Source organism: Pholis gunnellus (genome assembly GCF_910591455.1).
Source record: "Pholis gunnellus genome assembly, chromosome: 14".
NCBI classification, from domain to species: Eukaryota; Metazoa; Chordata; class Actinopteri; order Perciformes; family Pholidae; genus Pholis; species Pholis gunnellus.
In genome coordinates this window covers 19,549,980-19,571,201 of record NC_136541.1, presented here as the reverse complement: position 1 = coordinate 19,571,201, position 21,222 = coordinate 19,549,980, and the positions used below count along the sequence as shown (strand labels likewise).

The following is a 21,222-nucleotide window of genomic DNA, read 5'->3' as shown; positions in this document are numbered from 1 at the left end:
AGCGTTGTGGCCCTATACCCCTGTTACCCCACACACAGCGGCCATGACAGTTTGAGGACGACATAAGCCCACATCTCCTGTTTCATGGAGTGTAGGGGCGATGCACAACTCACACAATGAGATAAGACACCTGGAAACATTTCATGAGTGTCTTTTCCTTTTAATGGAGTACAACAATATAGAGGTTCATTCTACATTCAGGTATATTATCAGAAGTGGCAAAGTTTCAAATCCACAGCAAATATGCAACATTGATTAAACGGAGTAACGTACGGTACGCCAATCCAGTAATACTGCATATAACACAAGTACAAGTGAACAATACTTTGCCTGCTGGTGTGATTCATAACCTCTAATGATTCGATTGTATACTAATCTAATTTGTTGTGAAACTTCCCAAAATGCTTGCACAGGTTCAAATGAATAAAGGAAGAGCACTATAGTGCTGTAGTAGCACAGCATATCACTTCTAGATAATGCAGGAGACGGGATTGACAAAAGCAACAAACAGAACCCAGAAAAGAAAAATGCTTGGACAGTAATTAGACTGAGGTTTTGCTCGCTAGCAGCGTACAACATCCTCTGAATCTGTCTGGGTCACAATAACCATCAGCACACCCCGATCTCTCCACACACACACACATCCATCCACAGCCTCCTGCAGGCAGGTTTCACACCGTAGACTTCATTAATGGGAGAGGACCGGGAAGCACACCGGCTACGTTAGCCACACAGAGGACTGAGGGGGTGGAGGTGCTCACAAAGAAACCCCCAATCTGATTACTGCTCAAAGAGATTCCGTGAACTGCTGTTTGCCTGTATGTTCTGCCGTCGAAGTAACAACATCCCGCCAAAAGCAAAAGCACTACGTAAGAGGGAAAGAGCAAGTAAAAACGCTTAATTATTCACTTCCATGACTGTGGTTGCCAGGCTGCTGCTGATGCTGCTGCTGATGACGAAGGGGGGGATGATGAGTTGTATTCTGACTTGCATCGTGGGACTGATTCTGGTGATGTTGCTGTGGGTGGTGGTGAGAATGATGAGGATGATGATGATGATGATGATGATGATGATGGCTGCGGTGAAGAGTCGCTATAGGAGCAGTCCCTGCCCCCTCTGGATCGTCCGTGTCCGGTATTGTAGTTGTCTGGCTGGCATTAAAGTGCGTTGTCTCGTTCTTGACTCTTGATGAAGCAGAAGCCTGCGAATGATCAAACTCATGTTCATTCATTCATGAAGTTAAGATTATATTTTTGTATTTTAAAGCATGTGTTTGGCCACTAGGGGGCAGCAGAACAAGCTAAAACCATTTTATCGTGCCGTCAAGTTGCTATTATAATGACCTATTTACATCCGGCAGACATGACGCAACGTTATCCTTAATTTGGAGTTATGCTTCTGACCTCTTTCACATTACGCATAGTCATTTCCATCATGAATACAAAAATAGGAGGGCAGCTTTAACAAAAACTGGGGTATGAGCGAGTTCTAAACACTGAAAATCACTTGTGAGTGAATGAGTGTTACAATTCACAGCATTTTGTGTGTATGTAAAGTGTGTGTGTGTGTGTGTGCGTGTTTGTGTTGTGGCTACTCACAGTGCAATTGCAGATGTTGGTAAGATAAGTGGCTCTGATTGCGGCCTCTACGTAGACGTTATGCAGGAAACTGTAAGGCAGCACGACGTGGAAGGTGAGCAGACCACACCTGGAGGAGCAGAGAGAGAATCCAAACGTTGACGGGAATCACTGCAATTTAATTGGTTGCTTCCTTATTTTCACATGTGATGAACAAATTATTTTGTCTCTGAAATTCATTTTTAAGTTTATGGTTCAAAGCACACAGTTTTACTTTTTTTATATTTTAAAAACAAGAGTGAACTCTACACTATAATCCAGAAATTGGTGATTGGAAATATGTATCATTAAAGCAGGGCAGAGATCAGGCGGCAACCCTCCCGGTCAGAAAAACAAAGCCAGTGCCTCAAACCTGTATTCATTCTAACGGCCATCAGGGGACGACTCCTCTGGTTGCAAATATAAGTCTGATTGTATAGAAGTCTATGAGAAAACGACTTCTCTCTTGATTTATTACCTCAGTAAACATTGTAAACATGAGTTTATGGTCTCAATCTCTAGTTTCAAGTCTTCTTTAATTCAGCATGATGTTGATTTAATAAATGATGGTCCATTTAGAGTCAAACAGACCATAAAGCAGAGTATGCTTTAGGGCGTGGCTACCTTGTGATTGACAGGTTGCTACCACAGCGTTGTGGTTAATTGTAACATTTTGGTCGCCTCCAAATTTCTACTTCAGCGTTTGTTTGTACTTAGCTCCACTCTCTCACATCACTTCTGGTTGCAAAAAACAAGATGGCAACAGCCAAAAATTGCCAAACTTGAGGCTTCAAAACAGCAGTCCACAAACCGACGGGTGCCGTCACGGTGACTACGTCCAGTTCTTATATACAGTTTGTAATTTATATAGTATATTTGATCTCATCAGAGAGCTAAAAACCTACTGGGGTTGTGACATAAAGAGAGCACATAATACTGAAAAAAATGTTTTATTTGATCCACGTGTCTTGAAGAGGCCTCACCTATCATAGACCAGGAAGTCGTCTTTGTCACCATCCAGGGCCTCCCACACGTCATCCTGAAGGGGGGCCTGCTGGTAGACAGGGACACCAGGGGCCGCTCTCCTCTTCAGCTCCCAGTACATGGCTCTGGATTGGGCCTCTTGCTCATTCACTATCATGAAAGACACATCTGTCAGGTTGCTGAGGTTCAGCTTGTCACGCAGGCCTCCAATTCTGCAGAAAGTGAGAGAAAGTGAAAGTGTTAAAGCAAGAAAAAAGGCTGATGAAGATATTGCAGCAGACTCACTCAATAACGCTTCTGGAAAAGCAGCAAAAAGGTGCCTCCAACTTCTGACTTGTTAACTTTGTTTCATAAACTAACCTCCACAATGGCGAGGAGGGATTGTATATCACCTGTAAATTCATATCTCATATTCATGGACTACTTTAATGCCTTTGTACAAGCCCTGTAGAGAAACAAGTCAAGTATTAAATGCATTATGAAGAAACAAAGGTTGAATATCCTGTAAACTATTTGATTTTGCCGCAAAATGTTTACTCCAATGAAGATTTTTAGGACTTCCTGTTTCTAAAGCATATAAAGACGAATTGGCCTTCTTTGTATAATCCCGAGTAAACTTGGTAGAAGAGTGTAGTATAGGCTGAGGAAGAACTTATCCAATTTTGGGGCGAATTAGCCTAGTTACAATTTTTTTCACCTGCGCTTTTCCTATTGTGAGAAGTCAAAATGTCTTCTGGGAAATAGGATTACAGGCTAAATTTGACCTTTAAAAGATGTTTAAATAATGATCTTACTCATTTAAAATGACAATGTTGACACTAGTCTGTGAGTCCGTGTTCTTACTTGGAGGCCTGAGTGAGACAGAACTGTCAGCTGGCCTTCAGCAGCGCCACCACCACCACATTTCCCCGCTGCTTCTGCATGGGTGCGTGTCCCTTTATCGTCCAGTTGGGGGCGGGCTTGCAGATCCTGGAGGCGTTATTGTCCCCCTCAATCATCAGGCTGACATGCGCGGCCCACAGCAGCCCTGGCAGGGCCGCGTACAGCCACAGCAACGAGAGACAGCTCATTGTCCCTCACCCTGGCTGGATGGACCGAATCTACCAGATGAGAGAGACGCGCGATACCAACAGTTAGTTTGACCAACAGGCACTTTGTCACACAGGCGAGACGTGTCGCCCTTTAAAAGCCAATTAAACTATAATAGAAATAAAATCCCGAGAGCAGTCGGTAGACTAAAGTGCAGGGCAGCACGTAAACAGTCTGGGGAAAAAAAGCGGATTCAATCTCTGGCAGCTTTCCCTCTTGCCCTGAGCCAAACGTCCAGGCAGTCTGATCCCCAAATAATTCAAAGAGTAAACCCTCATTGTCTCTCTCATCGCATGTGGAGATAATCGGCAGGAAGAGTTTATTATGGGGTAAGCAGCCAGAACGGACAGAAGAATGTCGGGGGGCAAATGGGCCAGACAGAGAAGACAATGAGAGGATGGGACAGAGATCTGCAGCCACAGTGACATCCACACTGTCAATAAACCCTTTTAGCTGTTGATTCAAAAATCACTTTTAAGTGAAGTTATAAAATTGCACGTTTCAACAGTCAGCATCAAACAAACCCTGAAATGAATGAACTATTTTGAAAACTCGTTTTAGAAAAAGAACACATTACCTCTCTAATGCAGAAACTTCAAATCAAACACGATTGGTTGGCATATTTCATAATATACCTCTTGAAATAAAAGACAGTTATTCACTCATTTGAGCCCCAAAGAGAAACGCTGTCCCTACTTACCTCTGTCCAGCTCTCTGTCCTGTGACCCACATACACACAGACGGTGAAGCCCTGTTGTTTATAAAGCTGGTGGGGTTGACGAAGCACTTCCCCCAAATCAAACAGAGGGGGAGGAGAGAGACAGAGACCCAGTATCTGTACTCCATCACGTCCCTTTGTGTGTAATCGGAAACATGTGAAATCAAACACGTGTAGTCGCAGACAAAATATGGTAAAAACCCCTTGGTATGACAGCATGTTATTTTGAAATTTCAGTGCAAATTGAGCTACAAAGGTGAGTCATACTATGTTCAATACGGACAGGCCTTTTTACCCCCTTCTTGTCATCCGAAAAGCACAGGTGACACGAATAACGGTGCACGTGCTATGTATGAGATTGGGAGCATTTCGATTGCCTCAACATGGCGACGGCTGAGCCGGGGGCTCGCAGCTAACGGTGCCAACATCGGCAAAACGTGCAAACATCGGCAAAAGTGCAGTTAAACAATACCAACTGTTTCATAGCCAGTTAAAAGTTCCTTATAGTAACTTTTACATTGTTTTCTTTTCAATTTACAATTTTCTTTTTTGTTGCGATCTTGCAATTGTTATCTCACCACCAACTGTAATGTATTCTTATTTCTGTGGAACTATGAGCATCTCTTCCCATTTTCTTTTTGTATTTTAGGGCATTTTATTCTTTTTTTTTTATGGACTCAAATTTCGTACACTATTGATTGTGTTATTTGGGGCCTCATTTCTACCGAGTGTTTATTCTAACCTCCAAAATCAGTGGATCAGATGGATTTTTCATTTTTGAGACACTGTTAATCCTCACCAGTTAATAATACTCGAATCGATGTAACTTATTTTCAATCTGATGGACGACTTTTGAAACAGAGGCTGTTGTAGAGAAGCACCGTTTCCACCTGCGTGTAGCCTACATGTACTGCAATTATCCATTTTGGCTTCCTGCCGTACAACATTTCCTATTTCAAGCCATGCTAGCAGCTAGCTCAACGATTGGTCTGTCGATCCGTCAGTCAGTTGGTCCAGACTGAAATATCACAGCTAGCTATTGTGTCGTGTAGACAAGTTAACGAATTGAGTTCGAGGCGTTTACTTAGATTCAAGCAATAGTTTTATTTATCACAGAGATATTAGCCGAGCAGTTAAACGTGCACGGTCCTAACAGTTCCTCTCCGATTGAGAGCAACGTGAAAAGGCGCTTGGACACGGCAGCGCGGTAAGTTTTGTAGGTTCTCCTTAGAGGAGCCATTGGTCAAAGTCAAGGTGCAGGCGGGGTCGATTTTAGCAGAGCGACGGCCTGGTTGGAGCACTGAGCTTATCCGCTCACACTGGCTCTCGTCCGGGAGCCTCCTTCGATGCATCTTCAGTGTGTGTGTATGTTGTGAAAGCCTAGCCTAACAGGCTCCAAAGTGTGAAGTCTACGTTTTGCTATCTCAAGCTGTGGTACGTACTGTTCTCAGGTGGCAGTTTACTCACAGTGTCTGTGTGTATGTTGTGAAAGCCTAGCCTAACAGGCTCCAAAGTGTGGCGTCTACGTTTTGCTATCTCAAGCTGTGGTACGTACTGTTCTCAGCTGGCAGTTTACTCAAAGATTTGATATCAGTGTATAGTTGCCCAAGCGTGTCCTTCAGAGTTAGTTTTCTCATTCCTTTGTAGAGGTGAGTGCTAGAGCGCCCCACCTGGAGTTTTAAACCTTCATAACCTGTAACTCGCAACTCCGCTAATTAGCACATAACGCTCTGATTAAGTGTATTTACATAACAATTGGATGGACTGCCATGAAATTATGAAAAGATTGTTCATGGTGCCCAGAGGATGAAGCCTTGTGACTTTGGTGATCCCCTGACTTTTTATTGCGCCGCCAGCAGGTCAAAGTTATCCCTTCTCCTGGGAAACATCTTAACATCTCATCGATGGATTGGCAGACACAGAAAATGATCCCTAATGACCTCGGTGATCTCTTAACTTCTCCTCTAGCACTGACATTAGGTCCAGTTTGTTATAGGTTCATGGAAAAAAAACCTTAAAACTGATGCCATCCCTCAGCTGTACTTACTGTGTTTAGTATTAGCATGTTAGCATGTGCTAACACACTGAACTAAGATGGTGGTGAACATTGCAAACATTATGCCTACTAAACATCAGCATGTTAGCGTTTTTCGTTAGCATGTCGCAACGCATTTCGCTCAAAGCACCGCCGCCCCTGCAGAGCCCCCCGTGTGACCGTAGACCCTTCAGTCTTGTTTACAATCCAAAGAACTGTCATATTGATCCAGTTGCTTGAGTATATTTATTTTACTATGCCATGACTCAGGCATTCCTCTGTGGAGAGGTGAATGCCACCATGTGACAAACAAAAAAACGTGGTTGCACTTTTGGAACAGGCAGGAGGCCAAAGTCAACGACAGTCAGATCGACGGAGTCACGGCGAGAGACTCGCCGCTAAAGAGTCGCGGTGTCGGTCAAAGGAAACTGCACCGGGTTTGTGAACCGTAAAGCTGCATGGGTCGGTCCTCACAAACCTGTGTCAAATAATCTTTCCAAAAACTTGTCACATTGATTTTCTACCTATGTTCAGCTCAGGTAACAAGCAAACCGCCAAAGCAATATCTAATCTCTCTCGTGAGTGATTTGCTCAAAGTCCGACCTGGGCAAAAGTAAACGTTCCTCTTCTCATTGCTTTCATGCAGGGTACAGATAACCGACCGAAGCTACTGGAGGTAGTATTTAGTTACTTCAGTGGAATTCAAGGAGACTTGTGGTTCGGGTTGTTTCCACTAGTGGAGCATTCAGTCGAGCTCATGACAGTCGTGATGTAACCAGCGTAGTGATGGCAACCACGCTGTTTGTTTGCTACTGCGAGCTACCTGATAAACAGTGCAGACCTACATGCACTATTCAGTACATCACTCACACACACAGATCACTCTTTACAATCACTTTATTTTTCTCACAGTATTGTTTTGGATAATGAACGTCACGTGACCGGCCTGCGCTCTTTCTGATGCCCTTTGTGGTCACTACAAATGCACCGCAGCCCAGAGAGTTACAACCTATCTAGTGTAGAATCACACGAGCGGTAGTTATTTACCAACAGAGGGTTTACTTTTTATTTCCTTGTTGACTCCACACACACCTCGAAGGGATATCAACCCCAATGCTCCTAACAGCATTTGAACGAGAGGAATAAAACAACGTAGTTTAAAACCACCGATTAACATTTAAATGCAAACATCTTCCTAACTAACCCGGTTGTGTGCTACTGCTTTACACACACACACACACCAACAAATGAGAAAAACTTTGGGCAAAAAAAAAAAATGAAAACCTTGCACAATGTACAGGAAACAGTTTATACATGCCATAGTCCTCATCATATGGGAGTACTCGAGCTACCTAACCCAGGACATGTTTATTTGCTCTCAGTAATTTAGAGTATCCTGAATGCTTTATTGTGCATGTAAACACATTCAGTTTAAACACGTTAAATTAGCTCTAAACACATGCAACAAAAACAAAGTACGTCTCCTCGTTCCACACACTCCGTGGTGTGTGCTCTTAGTCACAGACTACGTCTCCTCGCACGCGGTAGCTCAGCGTCTTCATCGTGGCAACAAACACCACGATCACGACGCTCGGCTGACTGCCAGCCCCCGGGGCACCTTGCGTGAGTCGAGCAAAGCCATGTCTAAGTGTTGCACGTCGTGAGATTAGAAGCATAATGCACCCCAAATTCTGCTCATTGTCCTCTTGGTTAGAGTCAGCAAGTCGTGCAAAACTGCCCCGATCAGGACAACACACCTATGAGTTCCTCCTCGTCGTTGTCCCCGGCCCCGTCGGCGGGACTGTTACAGGTGGCCATGAGGCCCAAGCTCAGCTCCGCCAGCTCTTCGCAGCTCATGTCGGTCGTCACCATGATCTTAGTCTCCAGGCGGTTACATAGAGTCTTGTAGGAGGGCAACGGGTACCCCAGATCCCTCAAGTACTCGTAGCCTTTAGAGCCGACTGCGCAGCGGATCTTTCGGGCCTTCAGGACGGTCTCCGTAGACCAGACGGCGCGCCGGGAGCGCTTGGTGAGGGACAGGGCGCGAATCTGGTCCTCGTACAGAAAGTTCTGGAGACCCTTCTCGATCCGGTCGAGCCGGTACAGGCGCTTCTTCATCTCCTCTGCCTGACAGAGAAGAAAAGAGTTTATTCCGGCTCTTTCAACAAATACGAGACATGAACACGTTGAAAGACAGACCAGCAGCCGCCCTACCTCCTTCTGTAGCCTCGCAGTGTGCTGCATCGCCTGCTCCAGCTGTTTCTTCAGGAGGTGACACTGTGTGCAGGGCTGCTGGTCCCCTGCATCCTCCTGCTCATGGCCGGGCAGAGGGGTGCTTCTGGCATAGCCGTGGTCCCCGAAGTGCAGCTCCTTCTCCACTATAAACACAAAGCAACGTCCAAATAGTGTTGTATTTCCTGTTGTTTTAGTTTCACATTGCCATCCCTTTTCACTGGACATTTACCTGGTTCGGGTTTGATGGGCAGCAGGATGTATGGAATAGTGACTGCTTGGTAAGGAGGGTCTACAACAGTGAACAGAGTGGGAATGGCATTGGGCTTCAGCTTCTTTCCCCCAGCTGGAGACCTCGCTATCTCCTCAAACTGTCTCTGCTCAAAATGGTCCTTGAGGGAACAAGACAGGAAAACACATACATTTCATCCAACCAATGATATACACACACACAACAAGATCATGCATACAGTGAGTGCAAAGTTCAGATGCAGCAGAAGGAAAGCAATCAACTGAGCCCAGAAGATAATTCATCATTAGAAATGAATTCATATCACATTTAACTTTGGGTCTTAGTTTGAACTGATGCATTGTCTTCATAACAGCGCTTTAGTAAAGTAGTGCTAGATCACAAAACATGTCGATCTCTGTGTAAACTTAGCTAACGCTACCTGACAGAGTCTGGAGTGAGGAGTTGGCTCAAAGACACGTCGACAGTTCACCACCCATATCTTCTGACGGACAGGGTCTTTGGGGAATCTAAACAGCTGTTTCCCTATGCTGGTTGAATTGGAGCAGTTTGGGGCCGAGCAGCCACCCATCGCGGAGGTTAAAACAAGCAGCAAAGGTAAATTTAGCAAAAGTCAGGATAGCTTGGCTGGCAATGCAGCTCAGCTGGGGTTTGTGATCATTAGCGTTACTTTTAGCTAACTAACGTCACTTACGCAGTGTAAAAAAAGCTACATTAGCATTAAGTGGAAACCACAGCGGCGTCCTGAATACTTGTAAATCGTATTTTATGGATACAATTTAAAATACGTTATCGAAAATATAATGTTTCTGACTTTATTTGAGCCAAAATGGCGCACCTCACCTCGACAGTAAAGTGTAGTGACGTATCTGTTTATGGGCGTCTATCGTCAACGCCTGCTTGACATTTTTTATTAAAAGGCTGAAAGTCAAACGGAGAAATACAATTCAAATGGAAAAATAAACAGGTCATGATGAAAATATATGTTCAATAATTGTGAAAATGTTGTGTGTACAACTAGTGGCTAATAGGTTTTATTTGTTCTCAGGCAAAAGTCCAACAACTATGGGGTTTTTTATCACAGGACCCCGAGAAGCACGCTGAACTGTTTACGGTGGAGCGCCGTTAGCTGTTGACCCGCTAAAGTGTTAACGAATTAATAACTGCTGAAGTAATTACTGAATGTATTCATAAAATACATCAAGTAAGCAATAAGAAACGACGCTGTATAGAGCAGCCGATAATGGAAACTTGTGCAAGGTATTAAATGAAGCTAGCTAGTATTCCAGGAAGCCGTCGGTAACGTTGATTGCAGAAAGTGTTTCAGGCGCGAAAAAGCCGTGTGCACTCGTCAAGCTAAGTTGAGACGAACATGGTGTCTTCATTGGTCGTTCCCGTTATTGATGTCCAGAATGATAACTTCAAAGAGCTTTGGCCTGCTATGGTACTGGCCATTAAAACGGCTTCCTTCATTGCACTGGACACGGTAAGTGCAAGTGTCTGTCTCTGTCCGACCAGCGTGGAACCTGAGTAAAATGAGACTCTTTAAGTGCGTGGAATGATAGTTTATTAGCCACGGTTTGCCCCCTCTTGTTTAGAAGAAAGACACGAACGCAAAACTATAATGCATAATATAACTGATTCACCAGACTGACCACAATGTTGTAATAACCTTTCTCTCACCAAAATATCATGTCTCAATACAATTTATAAAACCATTAAACAACACAACTGTCCAGTCAGGTGGAAAGTCACTTATTTCACTAAGTTAACACAACATATTATAGCATCATCCCATGCATCATTGTCTTACAGTCTCTATCTTTGTTTTTTCGATGTCGCTCTTTGTGTTGTCACGTGATTTCACCAATGTAAAAAAATCTATTGTTCCCTGGTTGCTTTTGTAGGAGCTGAGTGGTCTTGGAAACCGGAAGTCTTTGCTGGCCGAGTGAGTAAACTTATCAGTTAACCTCTCTGCGCTTCTTCTTTTCCTCCTCATTCGCACTCACCTGAAAGAGCATCAGCAGGTCGTTGCGCAAGCAGCCATGGGAATGCAAAATAATTCGCTTTGGAATCTGGAGCGACTTCATAGTGTTTGGTTGGCACCTGACCCTCGCTGTCCTGTTTCAGATCTATAGAGGACAGGTACAAAGCCATATGCCTCGCAGCTCGCACTCGCTCCATCCTCTCCCTGGGAATCGCCTGTTACAAGAAACTGGACGACAAGGTACGATAAGATGAAACCTTCTCTTAACATTTTTTTTTTTACATTTATCTGATGAACTTGTTGCGACCTATGATCCGTCTCCCACTCCATCATCGCATGTCATATATCTTCAGATCAAAGAAAATGCCACTGCACACATCTGTGTTTGCGTCTGTGAAGTTTTATCTTCTGCCTCTTCCATGCCCCCAGGCTGCAGACACATACCTGGTCCAGGTGTATAACCTCACCCTGCTGTGTTCAGAGGAGTACGTCATCGAGCCCCAGTCAGTCCAGTTCCTGGTCCAGCATGGGTTTGACTTTAACAAGCAGTACGCCAGTGGGATCCCTTACCTCAAGGGCAACAGTAAGGTGAGGATACTGACATGCTGTTCTTTGTTGTCCTGCGTGTTCCACCGTATAAAACGGTGCAGTAGGCTGCTAAAACTACACTAGGGAAACATTTAAGGTTAACGTATATGGAGGAGTGGATTGAGCAGTGCTCATCTCCAGAAGAAAAATAATTCCACCTAAACTAAAACAACATGAAGCATTATATAAAGGTTCCACATCGTTGGCCAGAATATGCAAGCAAGCGTGTGATGGAAACAAAATGTTTTAGCTGCTAGTGTACGTTCCATAGCATCTGCAGTTCCATATGTGGTGTACTGTGTATACTGTGGTAGCATCACAGCTAGGGCTGCAACTAAAGATTATTTTAATAATCGATTAATCTGTCGATTATTTGTTCGATGAATCAGATAAAAAAACAAAAAAAGCATTAATTTCCAACCTTTTATTCAAAAACAGAACTGACAGTGCAAAAGATCTTCAGAAAGTGCACACACAGGTTGCTCGAACATCCCTGAGCTGTTAAAGTAATAATTTAAATAAATTGACTAATATCATGAGTAGGGTTCAGTGGGTTACCCACGCCTCTCGGCGAAGGGTAGACACACACTGATCCACTCAGTGTGGCGAGCGTGCAGCCCCGGACATCTAAGGGCATCACAGACCTGTTGTTGCTCAATCTCGTGTGGCTGAACGTCACTCGTCCCTCTAAGAAGCTGGACGCCGACCGCACGGGGCCACGTAACTAGTTAGCATGCCGGAGTCTCGTTCGTTATCGGAATTAACCAGACAAACCGCTCCACCGACTAAGAACGGCCATGCACCACCACCCACAGAATGGAGAAAGAGCATCAATCTGTCAATCCTTTCCGTGTCCGGGCCGGGTGAGGTTTCCCGTGTTGAGTCATATTAAGCCGCAGGCTCCACTCCTGGTGGCACCCTTCCGTCAATTCCTTTAAGTTTCAGCTTTGCCACCATACTCCCCCCGGAACCCAAAGACTTTGGTTTCCCGGACGCTGCCCGGCGGGTCATGGGAATAACGCCGCTGGATCGCTAGTTGGCATCGTTTATGGTCGGAACTACGCCGGTATCTGATCGTCTTCGAACCTCCGACTTTCGTTCTTGATTAATGAAAACATTCTTGGCAAATGCTTTCGCTTTCGTCCGTCTTGCGCCGGTCCAAGACTTTCACCTCTAACGGCACAATACGAAGTCCCCCGGCCGTCCCTCTTAATCATGGCCCCAGTTCAGAGAAAACCCACAAAATAGAACCGGAGTCCTATTCCATTATTCCTAGCTGCGGTATTCAGGCGACCGGGCCTGCTTTGAACACTCTAATTTTCAAAGTAAACGCTTTGGACCCCGCGGGACACTCAGTTAAGAGCATCGAGGGGGCGCCGAGAGGCAAACATCTCCGCGACTTATTGAGTGGCGTAATAATCGCGCGACACAACGAATCGATAATGAAATTCGTTGCCAACTATTTTAATAATCGATTTTTAGCGATTTTATCGATTCGTTGTTGCAGCCCTAATCACAGCATACCGGTCGTGATCTATTGCTTAATTTCACCCGTCTCTACCCCTCTGTTTTGTGTGCAGGGCCACAGAAGCATTTATACAAGTCTTTTTCACATGTGCTGTAGTACTCCTCAAGACCTGTCCACACACTTTGATGTTTAACATCAGTGGAGTTCCCCTTTGAAATGATTGTAGTATGCTAATTATGCTGCAGACTACACTGATTTTCTAATTAAGTTTCCCTTCATTTTGATCATTCTTTCTTTGTTTATTTATATATTATTGAAATGTATTTGGCTCATGCACGCATCACAATACACATTATTTAGGACAAGACGAGCGTAGACAGAACTGGACCCTGCAAGAGGCGACTGCTCTTCCTCAGACGATGATATTTTTCTCTCTCTACCTTCTTCGTCAGGGAGCATCGGACGAGCGGGGCGTCCACATCCGGGCCTTATTCACCGAACTGCTGCGTGCCAGGAAGCCCCTGGTGTTCCACAACGGCCTCATCGACATGGCCTTCCTGTACCAGGTACCACCAACTCATTGTGTTGGCTGTTCACTTTCATTCCTTTTCTCTTCTAATGACGGTACACATAAAAATGGTCTAAGTCAAGCGTAACCACCGTCAACATTTATATTGGCTGTTGAACCTCTTACCATTCTTCACAGCACGCCGCTCTCATTAAATGGATGTGTGTGGGTTTTAATGCAATGTCTCTTTCTGCCAGAGTTTTTATTTATCTCTGCCCGATCGCTTGGCCATCTTCACAGCCGACCTGTCCGAGATGTTTCCTGCTGGCATCTACGACACCAAATACGTCACTGAGTTTGAGCTCCGGCTCACTGCCTCCTATCTGGAGTATGCCTATAAGAAATGGTGAGTACTGGTTTGTAGTGTTGAGACAGTACAGGTGCACCTCAATGAATTAGAATATCATCGATTTAAAAGAAGGATTTTGAATACAGAAATGTTGGCCTACTGAAAAGTATGTACAGTATGCACTCAATACTTGGTCGGGGCTCCTTTTGCATGAATTACTGCATCAATGCAGCGTGGCACGGAGCCGATGAGCCTGTGGCACTGCTGAGGTGTTATGGAAGCCCAGGTTGCTTTGATAGCGGCCTTCAGCTCGTCTGCATTGTTGGGTTTAGGTCAGGAGAGTTTGCTGGCCAATCAAGCACAGTGATACCGTAATCATTAAACCAGGTATTGGTACCTTTGCTCGTGTAGGCAGGTGCCAAGTCCTGCTGGGAAATGAAATCAGAATCTCCATAAAGCTTGTCAGCAGAGGGAAGCATCAAGTGCTCTAAAAGTTCCTGGTAGACGACTTCGCTGACTTTGGACTTGATAAAACACAGAGGACCAACACCAGCAGATGACATGTACCTATATATACTCATTCTTGGCGCAGGTGTTAAAATGGTGCAGGACCTACAAATGCTTCCAAATAGTGTTTGATGAGAGTTACAGATTGAAATTGAGTGAATATAGAGATTATTCATGTTTTCCCTCTTATTTATATATTTGATGGTTTATATCCTTTAAACAGAAGGACAAGAAGTGATTAGAAAGTGTTGTTAAGCTCTAAATCATTACTTAAAATACAGAGGTCTCTTGCACAGTTCAACACTGGACTTTTTGTATTTTGGCATAATGTTTTGTTTTGTTTTTCGTTTTTAAAAACAAATGATGCCTTCATGGTTTTTGGATACTGCCATCAATCCTTTTACATTTCAACATTTTCCTTAGATTATCATAATAAATATATACATATATATATATACAGTATATATATTTTTTTTTTTACTGTTCTCATGTATGTGAATGAATCGTTTGTGTGTATTAGCATCAGAACTTCCCTGGACTGACCAATGGCGTGTTTTGAATTGAATTACATTGAGCTGTGTCTACGTCAACCACAATGCAGAACAAGTCACAATGTGAGAGAATGAAGGGTGTGGCTGAAGGGAGGAGCGGAACAGAATGGCGTTTGTTATTTTCTCCATCAGGACAACTCATTGTGCTCATATTGTAACTGTAAGAAGGTGTGTGTCCTTCTCTCGCCCTCATATTGTCTCCTCTTCCTTCCAGTAAGCTGGACAACAGTCGCATTGTGACCTCTGGAGCGACCACGCCTCACGTCCGTGTAGAGTTCTGTCAGTATGCCGGTCACATGTCCAGCTACGTGGACTTCAGAGTGTGTCCAGCTGTGGCCTCTGCTGAGGGACAGACTGACATCTGCCAGCGCTTCTCTGTGAGTATCAATCTTTTACTTTACTTTAGTTTTACTGGCATTCTAAAGGCGAAGTGAAATCAAACCGTACAGCACAGTCCCCTTTGGCTTCCTGCGTCCTCTGTGTCAATTAGAAGAGACGAGCCAAATAGACGGTCTCTCTTTGTGTGTAGATGTTTTTTTATTAAATTCCCTGTTTGTCTGACAGGCGTTTGGCTGGTGTCCAAAGGGCGCCCAGTGTCCGTCGTCCCATGACACTGACCTGATCATCTTCCAGGACGAGAAAGGCACGGGGGAAAGGAGGAAAAGGAGGAAGAGAACAAGAGACAAGAAGAAAGGTGGAGGCGAGGCAGGGGATGGCCCCTCCATCTTTGACGGCGCCCCTGAGCACAAAATGCCCCACATGGACTCCGAAGAAACTCCAGCTGAGCCGTGCCCAGAAACAGAGCCTCCAGCGGACGGTGACGGAAACAACCTGCGGAATGAAGGAGTGGACATGAAAACGGACGGCGAGGGGAACGGAGTGTCCGAAGACAACCCCGACTGCAGGAACCCTGCAGCAACGGCCGCGACTGATCACGACTCTAACACAAAAACCAACACAAACGAGAGCCGAGAGGAAGACGGAGGGACAGAAATGCTTACCGAGCACCCATCTCAGACCGACGCGCCGAAGACCAAGGGCGACCCGGGGACGCACCGGGCCGGGTTCGATGCCTTCATGACGGGATACATTTTTGCCCACTCATACACCCGGATCAAGAAGGAAGGAGTGGGAGCTGTAGAGAAGAAGGAGCAGCAGGAGGAGAAGATGGAGGAGGAGGAGGAGAAGAAGAAGAAGAAGGAGGAGCAGTCGTGGCTTCCTTCGTGTCTCAATAAGGTCTACCTCAGCGGCAAGGAAGCTCCTCTCAACGTGGTTAAGAGCACCTTCGCCAGGTCGTCCAAGGCCCACATGCAGAAGATGAAGACGGTGTGGGAGGGTGGAGTGTAGTGTGCACACTTGCACACAGCATTATAGTGTACACATGTCTATGGCTCAATGGATGGCAATGTCTGTCCACCACTTTGGTTTAGACAGAAATATCTCAATAACTATTTAATGGATTGCTGTGAAGTTTTCTACATTCATGATCCCCAGAGGATGAATCCTATTGACTATTCTCCTCTATCACCATGAGGTTGACATTCTTAGTTTTTTAGCTAAATAAATTGACAATTATTGGATAGATTAGAAAGCCATCTCATCATCAGGTCAACATTTGCATTGCACCATCACATGCTTAAGGAGCCACCAGCATGGCTTCTTTATGATCTCTGTTGATATCAGGGGCAATAGACAGTTTATGTTAATGGTGATAACTTTTGCTGTGACAATGTACACAATCCAGGGAGATGAAATGACTTTTTTTTAATTGTTTGTATTTCTTTAGCAGTCGTCTGTAGATCTGTTACCTACTACCTATACCTCACATACTCTCAATGCAGAGGCATCATTTTTATTTTCTCAGCAAGAATTTCTAAGACAACTCAGCCAAAGTGAGGTGATGATTGATCCCATATTTCAGATTTTGTAAAATACACTAATGCTCTTTAACAATGATTCTTTTGTCTTTATTTCATATTCCGGGTTTATCTGGAGGGATGATCAGAACAAAGTGTCCACACACAGACAACCAGTAACACAGTACAGTAAGAGCAAATGGACGGTACGACGCACGGTACTGACAGCAAACTATGCTTTGGAATCGCTGTGTCGGCTGTTTCTGTTGGTTCTAGTTAATAAATCAGGAGTAGAGCACTAACCGTACCACAGTCACAAATTGAGCTCCCACAGTAACAGTGGTGCTGTATACAGCGCCTTGCAGATTTGTACACTAGCCCTGTTCCATGAAGCCCCTAAATTAGATCTGGTGCTACCGACTCCCTTCAGAAGTCACATAATGAGTAAAATAAAGTCCACCTGTGTCGAATCTAAGTTTCCCATGATGTAACTGAGCACCAGTAATTCCATTATAAAATGAAAGTTAATAGCATTGTTTCAAGGAAAACACATTTGGATTTTGCTAAAAGGCGTGTGGGAGACTCCACATTTCTTATTTCTATTTCTTCTTGAAGCATTGACTTTCTTCTGTCGACTCTTCATAAAGTTCAGCTCTGTGGAGAGTCCGGCTTATAGTGGTCATATGGACATCTTCATCGCTCATCTCTGGACTCGTCATTGCCTCTCTGATTATTGTCTGGTCCTTGGGTTTTGGTCCTCTCGTCAAGGTTTGTTATGGTGTCCTATTCCTTCTATTTTGTAATGATGGATACTGATTGTTAAAGAAGTACTGTAAGCTACTGAGGTGTCTTTCCCTCTGGAGTGACCTGGTTGTACCTTTGATGTGCTTTGCATTAGGTACATCATCCACAGACGCGTTAGTTGAATGAGAGTCCGTTTATTTTCCCGGCGTGGAACAACGTAAAGACAGTCCCGTTCTTTCCACCGACAGTAAACGCACCAGTTGCATAAACTCATCACACTTACCGTAAAGTGATCAAAACCCTTTGCCCTTCCAGGGTCAAACACCTGACAACAGTGATTTCAGGACCTGAGCCCAGGACAATTAGTACAGCACCACCCAATGCACACACAGAGAAACCATATTTGGCTCTAACGCTGATGTTTAGCAGCTAATAATTCACTTTGCATTTCTGTTAAAAACAAATGACATAGAGGTTAAACATGCAAATGAACATGACTCTTCAGAAGACAAACATTACATTTTTTATTTATCATAGTTTGTTGCACCAAAAACTTCCATGCAGGTCTCCCAAAATACAAGTGATTACAGGAGTAGTTCATGATATACAGTGAAATGTGTGTTTTGGTTTGATTTCTCTCTTTTGAAGCTTTACATATCACTGATGGTCAGCTAATGCTAATGATATCTTGTTTGTTTTGTTACAAAAGGGATAAACTGCCTTGAATAATTGTGACTGCAGTAACTCATTACACTCAATATTAGCAGCTTTATGCAGACTGGAGTCAATAGAAAGAAAACAAAGTGAAGAAGTACTCGGCATTAAAGTGACCAGACAGCTTATCATACTCAAAGTTCCTCACTTTATGTGTCATCTTTAACTTTCACCTGAACTTGAGGATACTTTTCGTCTACATTTTAATTATTTATATTCACTAAACATGAGACTATGGGATTTATATTGGGATACAATTTACTAACACAACCTGATCTTAGTAGACTTGTTTAAGTCAGCATTTCCACAGCCGGTGAACGACACACTTATCAATACAATAAGTATTTTATTTCATAGAGTCCATTTATAATTCTTATTACAGTGGGAATTCAAATTAAAGACAAGACTCAGCATACATTGTCTCATATTTTTCCCAAACGTTGCCGCTCAACAAGACTATAGTTTTGGGGAATATGATGCCGAATTTGACCAATTTGACGGACATAACACTGTTGTGCTGAAGGGGGCAGTATTGCGACATTAGCTGGATGCTAACTGCTGTTCAACAACACAAAGAAGAAGAAACAGGACTTCTGTGGTGACAGTCCACCGACCTGTCTGCAGTGTGTTATATGTCACTAGCTGGCATTGCTAATGTAAGCGCTCTGTAGCTTTCCCATCATCCTCTTTTACAACAACCAAATGAACCCAACGTCAACGTTAGACACACACAGGTGATACTCTCGCGTGCAGCAATGGCAGACGATGAAATAGACTACAACATCGTGTTTCCAGATGCGGGCACATCGGGTGAGCATCATTTCATTGTGCTGTATACGCTCATGCCCCCGTTAGCCTAGCGTACATGCTAACGCTTATCTCAACAAGGGAGCCAGTGCAGACAAATGTAATCCTGCCCCACCGTTAGCTTAGCTCGCTAGCTGCGTTTAGCTCCGTTTTTAGCTTGTTGCACGCAGTTTCATCGTGTGTCTTGTTTTCAGAGAGACACTGGCAGGGGACAAAGGAGCCAGTTGTGATTCTGTTGGGCTGGGCTGGCTGCAGAGACAAACACCTCTCCAAATACAGCTCCATCTACAATGAACAGGTGGAAACTCATTTAAAAAAGAAAAGGAAGATAATACCCCAAGACATTCTGCCTATTGCTTTGTCCATTTAACAGCAACTCCTGTACATTTTTTATTTCTTTTGTTTTCCCCACTTTCAGGGCTGCGTCACCATCCGCTACACGGCCCCCCTGAAGACGGTCTTCATCTCTGAGTCCTTTGGCTACAAGGAGCTGAGCAGTACGGCCCTGAAGCTGCTGGAGATCCTGTATGACTACGAGGTGGAGAACAGTCCTGTTTTCTTCCATGTATTCAGCAACGGCGGCTTCATGCTGTACCGTTACATTATAGAGTGTCTGCACAGCGACAAACAGTTCAGTTCCCTGCGTGTGATCGGGGCCTTGGTGGACAGTGCGCCGGGTAGCGGGAATGTTCGCGGGGCCCTGCGAGCACTGACGGCCACCCTGGGCCCCAAAATAACCCCCGTTTTGCGGTACGTCCTCTTGGCCCTTTTCGCGGTGACCGTCTTCCTGCTGCGAGTCGTGCTGTACCCTCTGACCAAGTACATCCACAAGAATCACTACGACGCGGTGCAGGAGAGGCCGCCCGCATGGCCTCACTTCTACCTGTACTCCAGAGCCGACCAGGTGATCAGGCACAGGGACATCGAGCTCTTCGTGGAGGCCGTGAAGCAGAAGGGCGCCCCGACGGACAGCTTCGATTTCGTCTCCAGTCCCCACGTCGGCCACTTCCGGGATTTTCCCGAGCAGTATGCCCTCAAGTGCCGCGATTTCCTGGTCGCCTGCATGGAGGACTTGGAAGGGGCCGAGACGAAGAAGAGACAGAGGGTCCAGAATCAGTGAAAACCCGGGAGAGAAGCTCACTAGAGTTTGCTGACCACTTGTTAATCAGTCTTGTTAAGAAAAATGGACCACGGCTACAAGATCTTGGGGACTTATTCCCATCCCAGTGCGCATCATGTGAAGGTTCCACAGATGTGGTCTAGGTGTCCTGCGCCTAGTCCAAGTCTGGAAAACCAAACGTGTGTGTGTGTGTGTGTGTGTGTGTGTGTGTGTGTCATACACCATCTGTACAAATAACAATACAAACAGTTGCTATACACTGGAAAGATAACATCCTTTAGGATCATATAAATGGTGTTTAATATTGCTGTGAAATGTGATGCATTGTACATTAGTGGTAGTGATTCTAAAGCTGAGGCTGGGTATTGGATCATTTCTATTTATACAATTTACAATGTATTTATGATTTTAAACCTCGCAATTTGACATTCAAATTAAATCACAATGGCGCTTACATGAAGGCAACTGTCAAAATGTCAAATACAATATCATTTTTTGTTTTGTTTGTTGGTCCAGGAACTGTAGAATACCCAGTCCTAATATCCTAATATGTGGTATACTTGATTTAGTTGAAGTAAAAGGTAATTGACGATGAATGTATGTGTTCAGCACAACTATTGTTCTTTCTAACTGATGTGCCTTTAATAAATTTGAATGCTCGTAGAAAAACCTTTGTCGGCTTTCTTATTTTCGATGATCCCAAATGATTTGGATTTGCCACATTTATTAACAGCTTTGGCTGTCAGTTTGACTGAAGTTCCTGGAAAATCCAGAAGTTTGAGACTCCAGATGCAGAATAAGAACAGCCCTAGTGTAGTGTATAACATACTGCTTTCATAGACAGTGTAATGTTGGTGAAACGGGTCAGGGTCACTGCCAATCATCACTCATGGTGTGTTATAAACCACTGAACTAACATCGCCTTTGTTACTGAAAAACACAGCAACGTTCCTGAGTGACTTTGACCTTTTGTTCATCCGTCATGTTATAAATGAGACTTTGCCTTAGTGCAGGTTGTTGGTACCTTTTCGGTAGGGTCATGGAAATTCAGTGGCAGAAGTTGTTTCCCAAAATGGGATGGAAATACATTTTGAAAAGC

General features: G+C 44.4%; 4 protein-coding genes across 4 annotated transcripts; 2 read left to right on the top strand and 2 right to left on the bottom strand.

The window, feature by feature from the left end:
- Positions 1-150: 150 nt before the first annotated feature.
- On the bottom strand, positions 151-4,410 carry selenop2 (selenoprotein P2). The gene is made up of 5 exons (XM_079173747.1): positions 4,390-4,410; positions 3,444-3,700; positions 2,600-2,812; positions 1,599-1,707; positions 151-1,201 (listed from the first exon to the last, which is right to left on the bottom strand). Exons 2-5 carry the CDS (start codon positions 3,668-3,670, stop codon positions 902-904), a joined length of 849 nt encoding a protein of 282 aa, XP_079029873.1. The 5' UTR covers positions 3,671-3,700; positions 4,390-4,410; the 3' UTR covers positions 151-901.
- A 2,921-nt stretch (positions 4,411-7,331) lies between these two features.
- On the bottom strand, positions 7,332-9,687 carry LOC306705855 (uncharacterized protein). Its single transcript, XM_079172718.1, has 4 exons — positions 9,346-9,687; positions 8,907-9,066; positions 8,657-8,820; positions 7,332-8,569 (listed from the first exon to the last, which is right to left on the bottom strand). Exons 1-4 carry the CDS (start codon positions 9,493-9,495, stop codon positions 8,186-8,188), a joined length of 858 nt encoding a protein of 285 aa, XP_079028844.1. The 5' UTR covers positions 9,496-9,687; the 3' UTR covers positions 7,332-8,185.
- Positions 9,688-10,061: 374 nt separating this feature from the next.
- toe1 (target of EGR1, exonuclease) lies at positions 10,062-16,819 on the top strand. The gene is made up of 8 exons (XM_079173613.1): positions 10,062-10,410; positions 10,832-10,872; positions 11,055-11,151; positions 11,341-11,499; positions 13,420-13,533; positions 13,733-13,881; positions 15,097-15,259; positions 15,447-16,819. Exons 1-8 carry the CDS (start codon positions 10,297-10,299, stop codon positions 16,227-16,229), a joined length of 1,620 nt encoding a protein of 539 aa, XP_079029739.1. The 5' UTR covers positions 10,062-10,296; the 3' UTR covers positions 16,230-16,819.
- A 2,034-nt stretch (positions 16,820-18,853) lies between these two features.
- On the top strand, positions 18,854-20,778 carry tmem53 (transmembrane protein 53). The gene is made up of 3 exons (XM_079172758.1): positions 18,854-19,006; positions 19,198-19,301; positions 19,422-20,778. The coding sequence occupies exons 1-3, from the start codon at positions 18,952-18,954 to the stop codon at positions 20,121-20,123; spliced, it is 861 nt and encodes a 286-aa protein (XP_079028884.1). The 5' UTR covers positions 18,854-18,951; the 3' UTR covers positions 20,124-20,778.
- Positions 20,779-21,222: the final 444 nt, after the last annotated feature.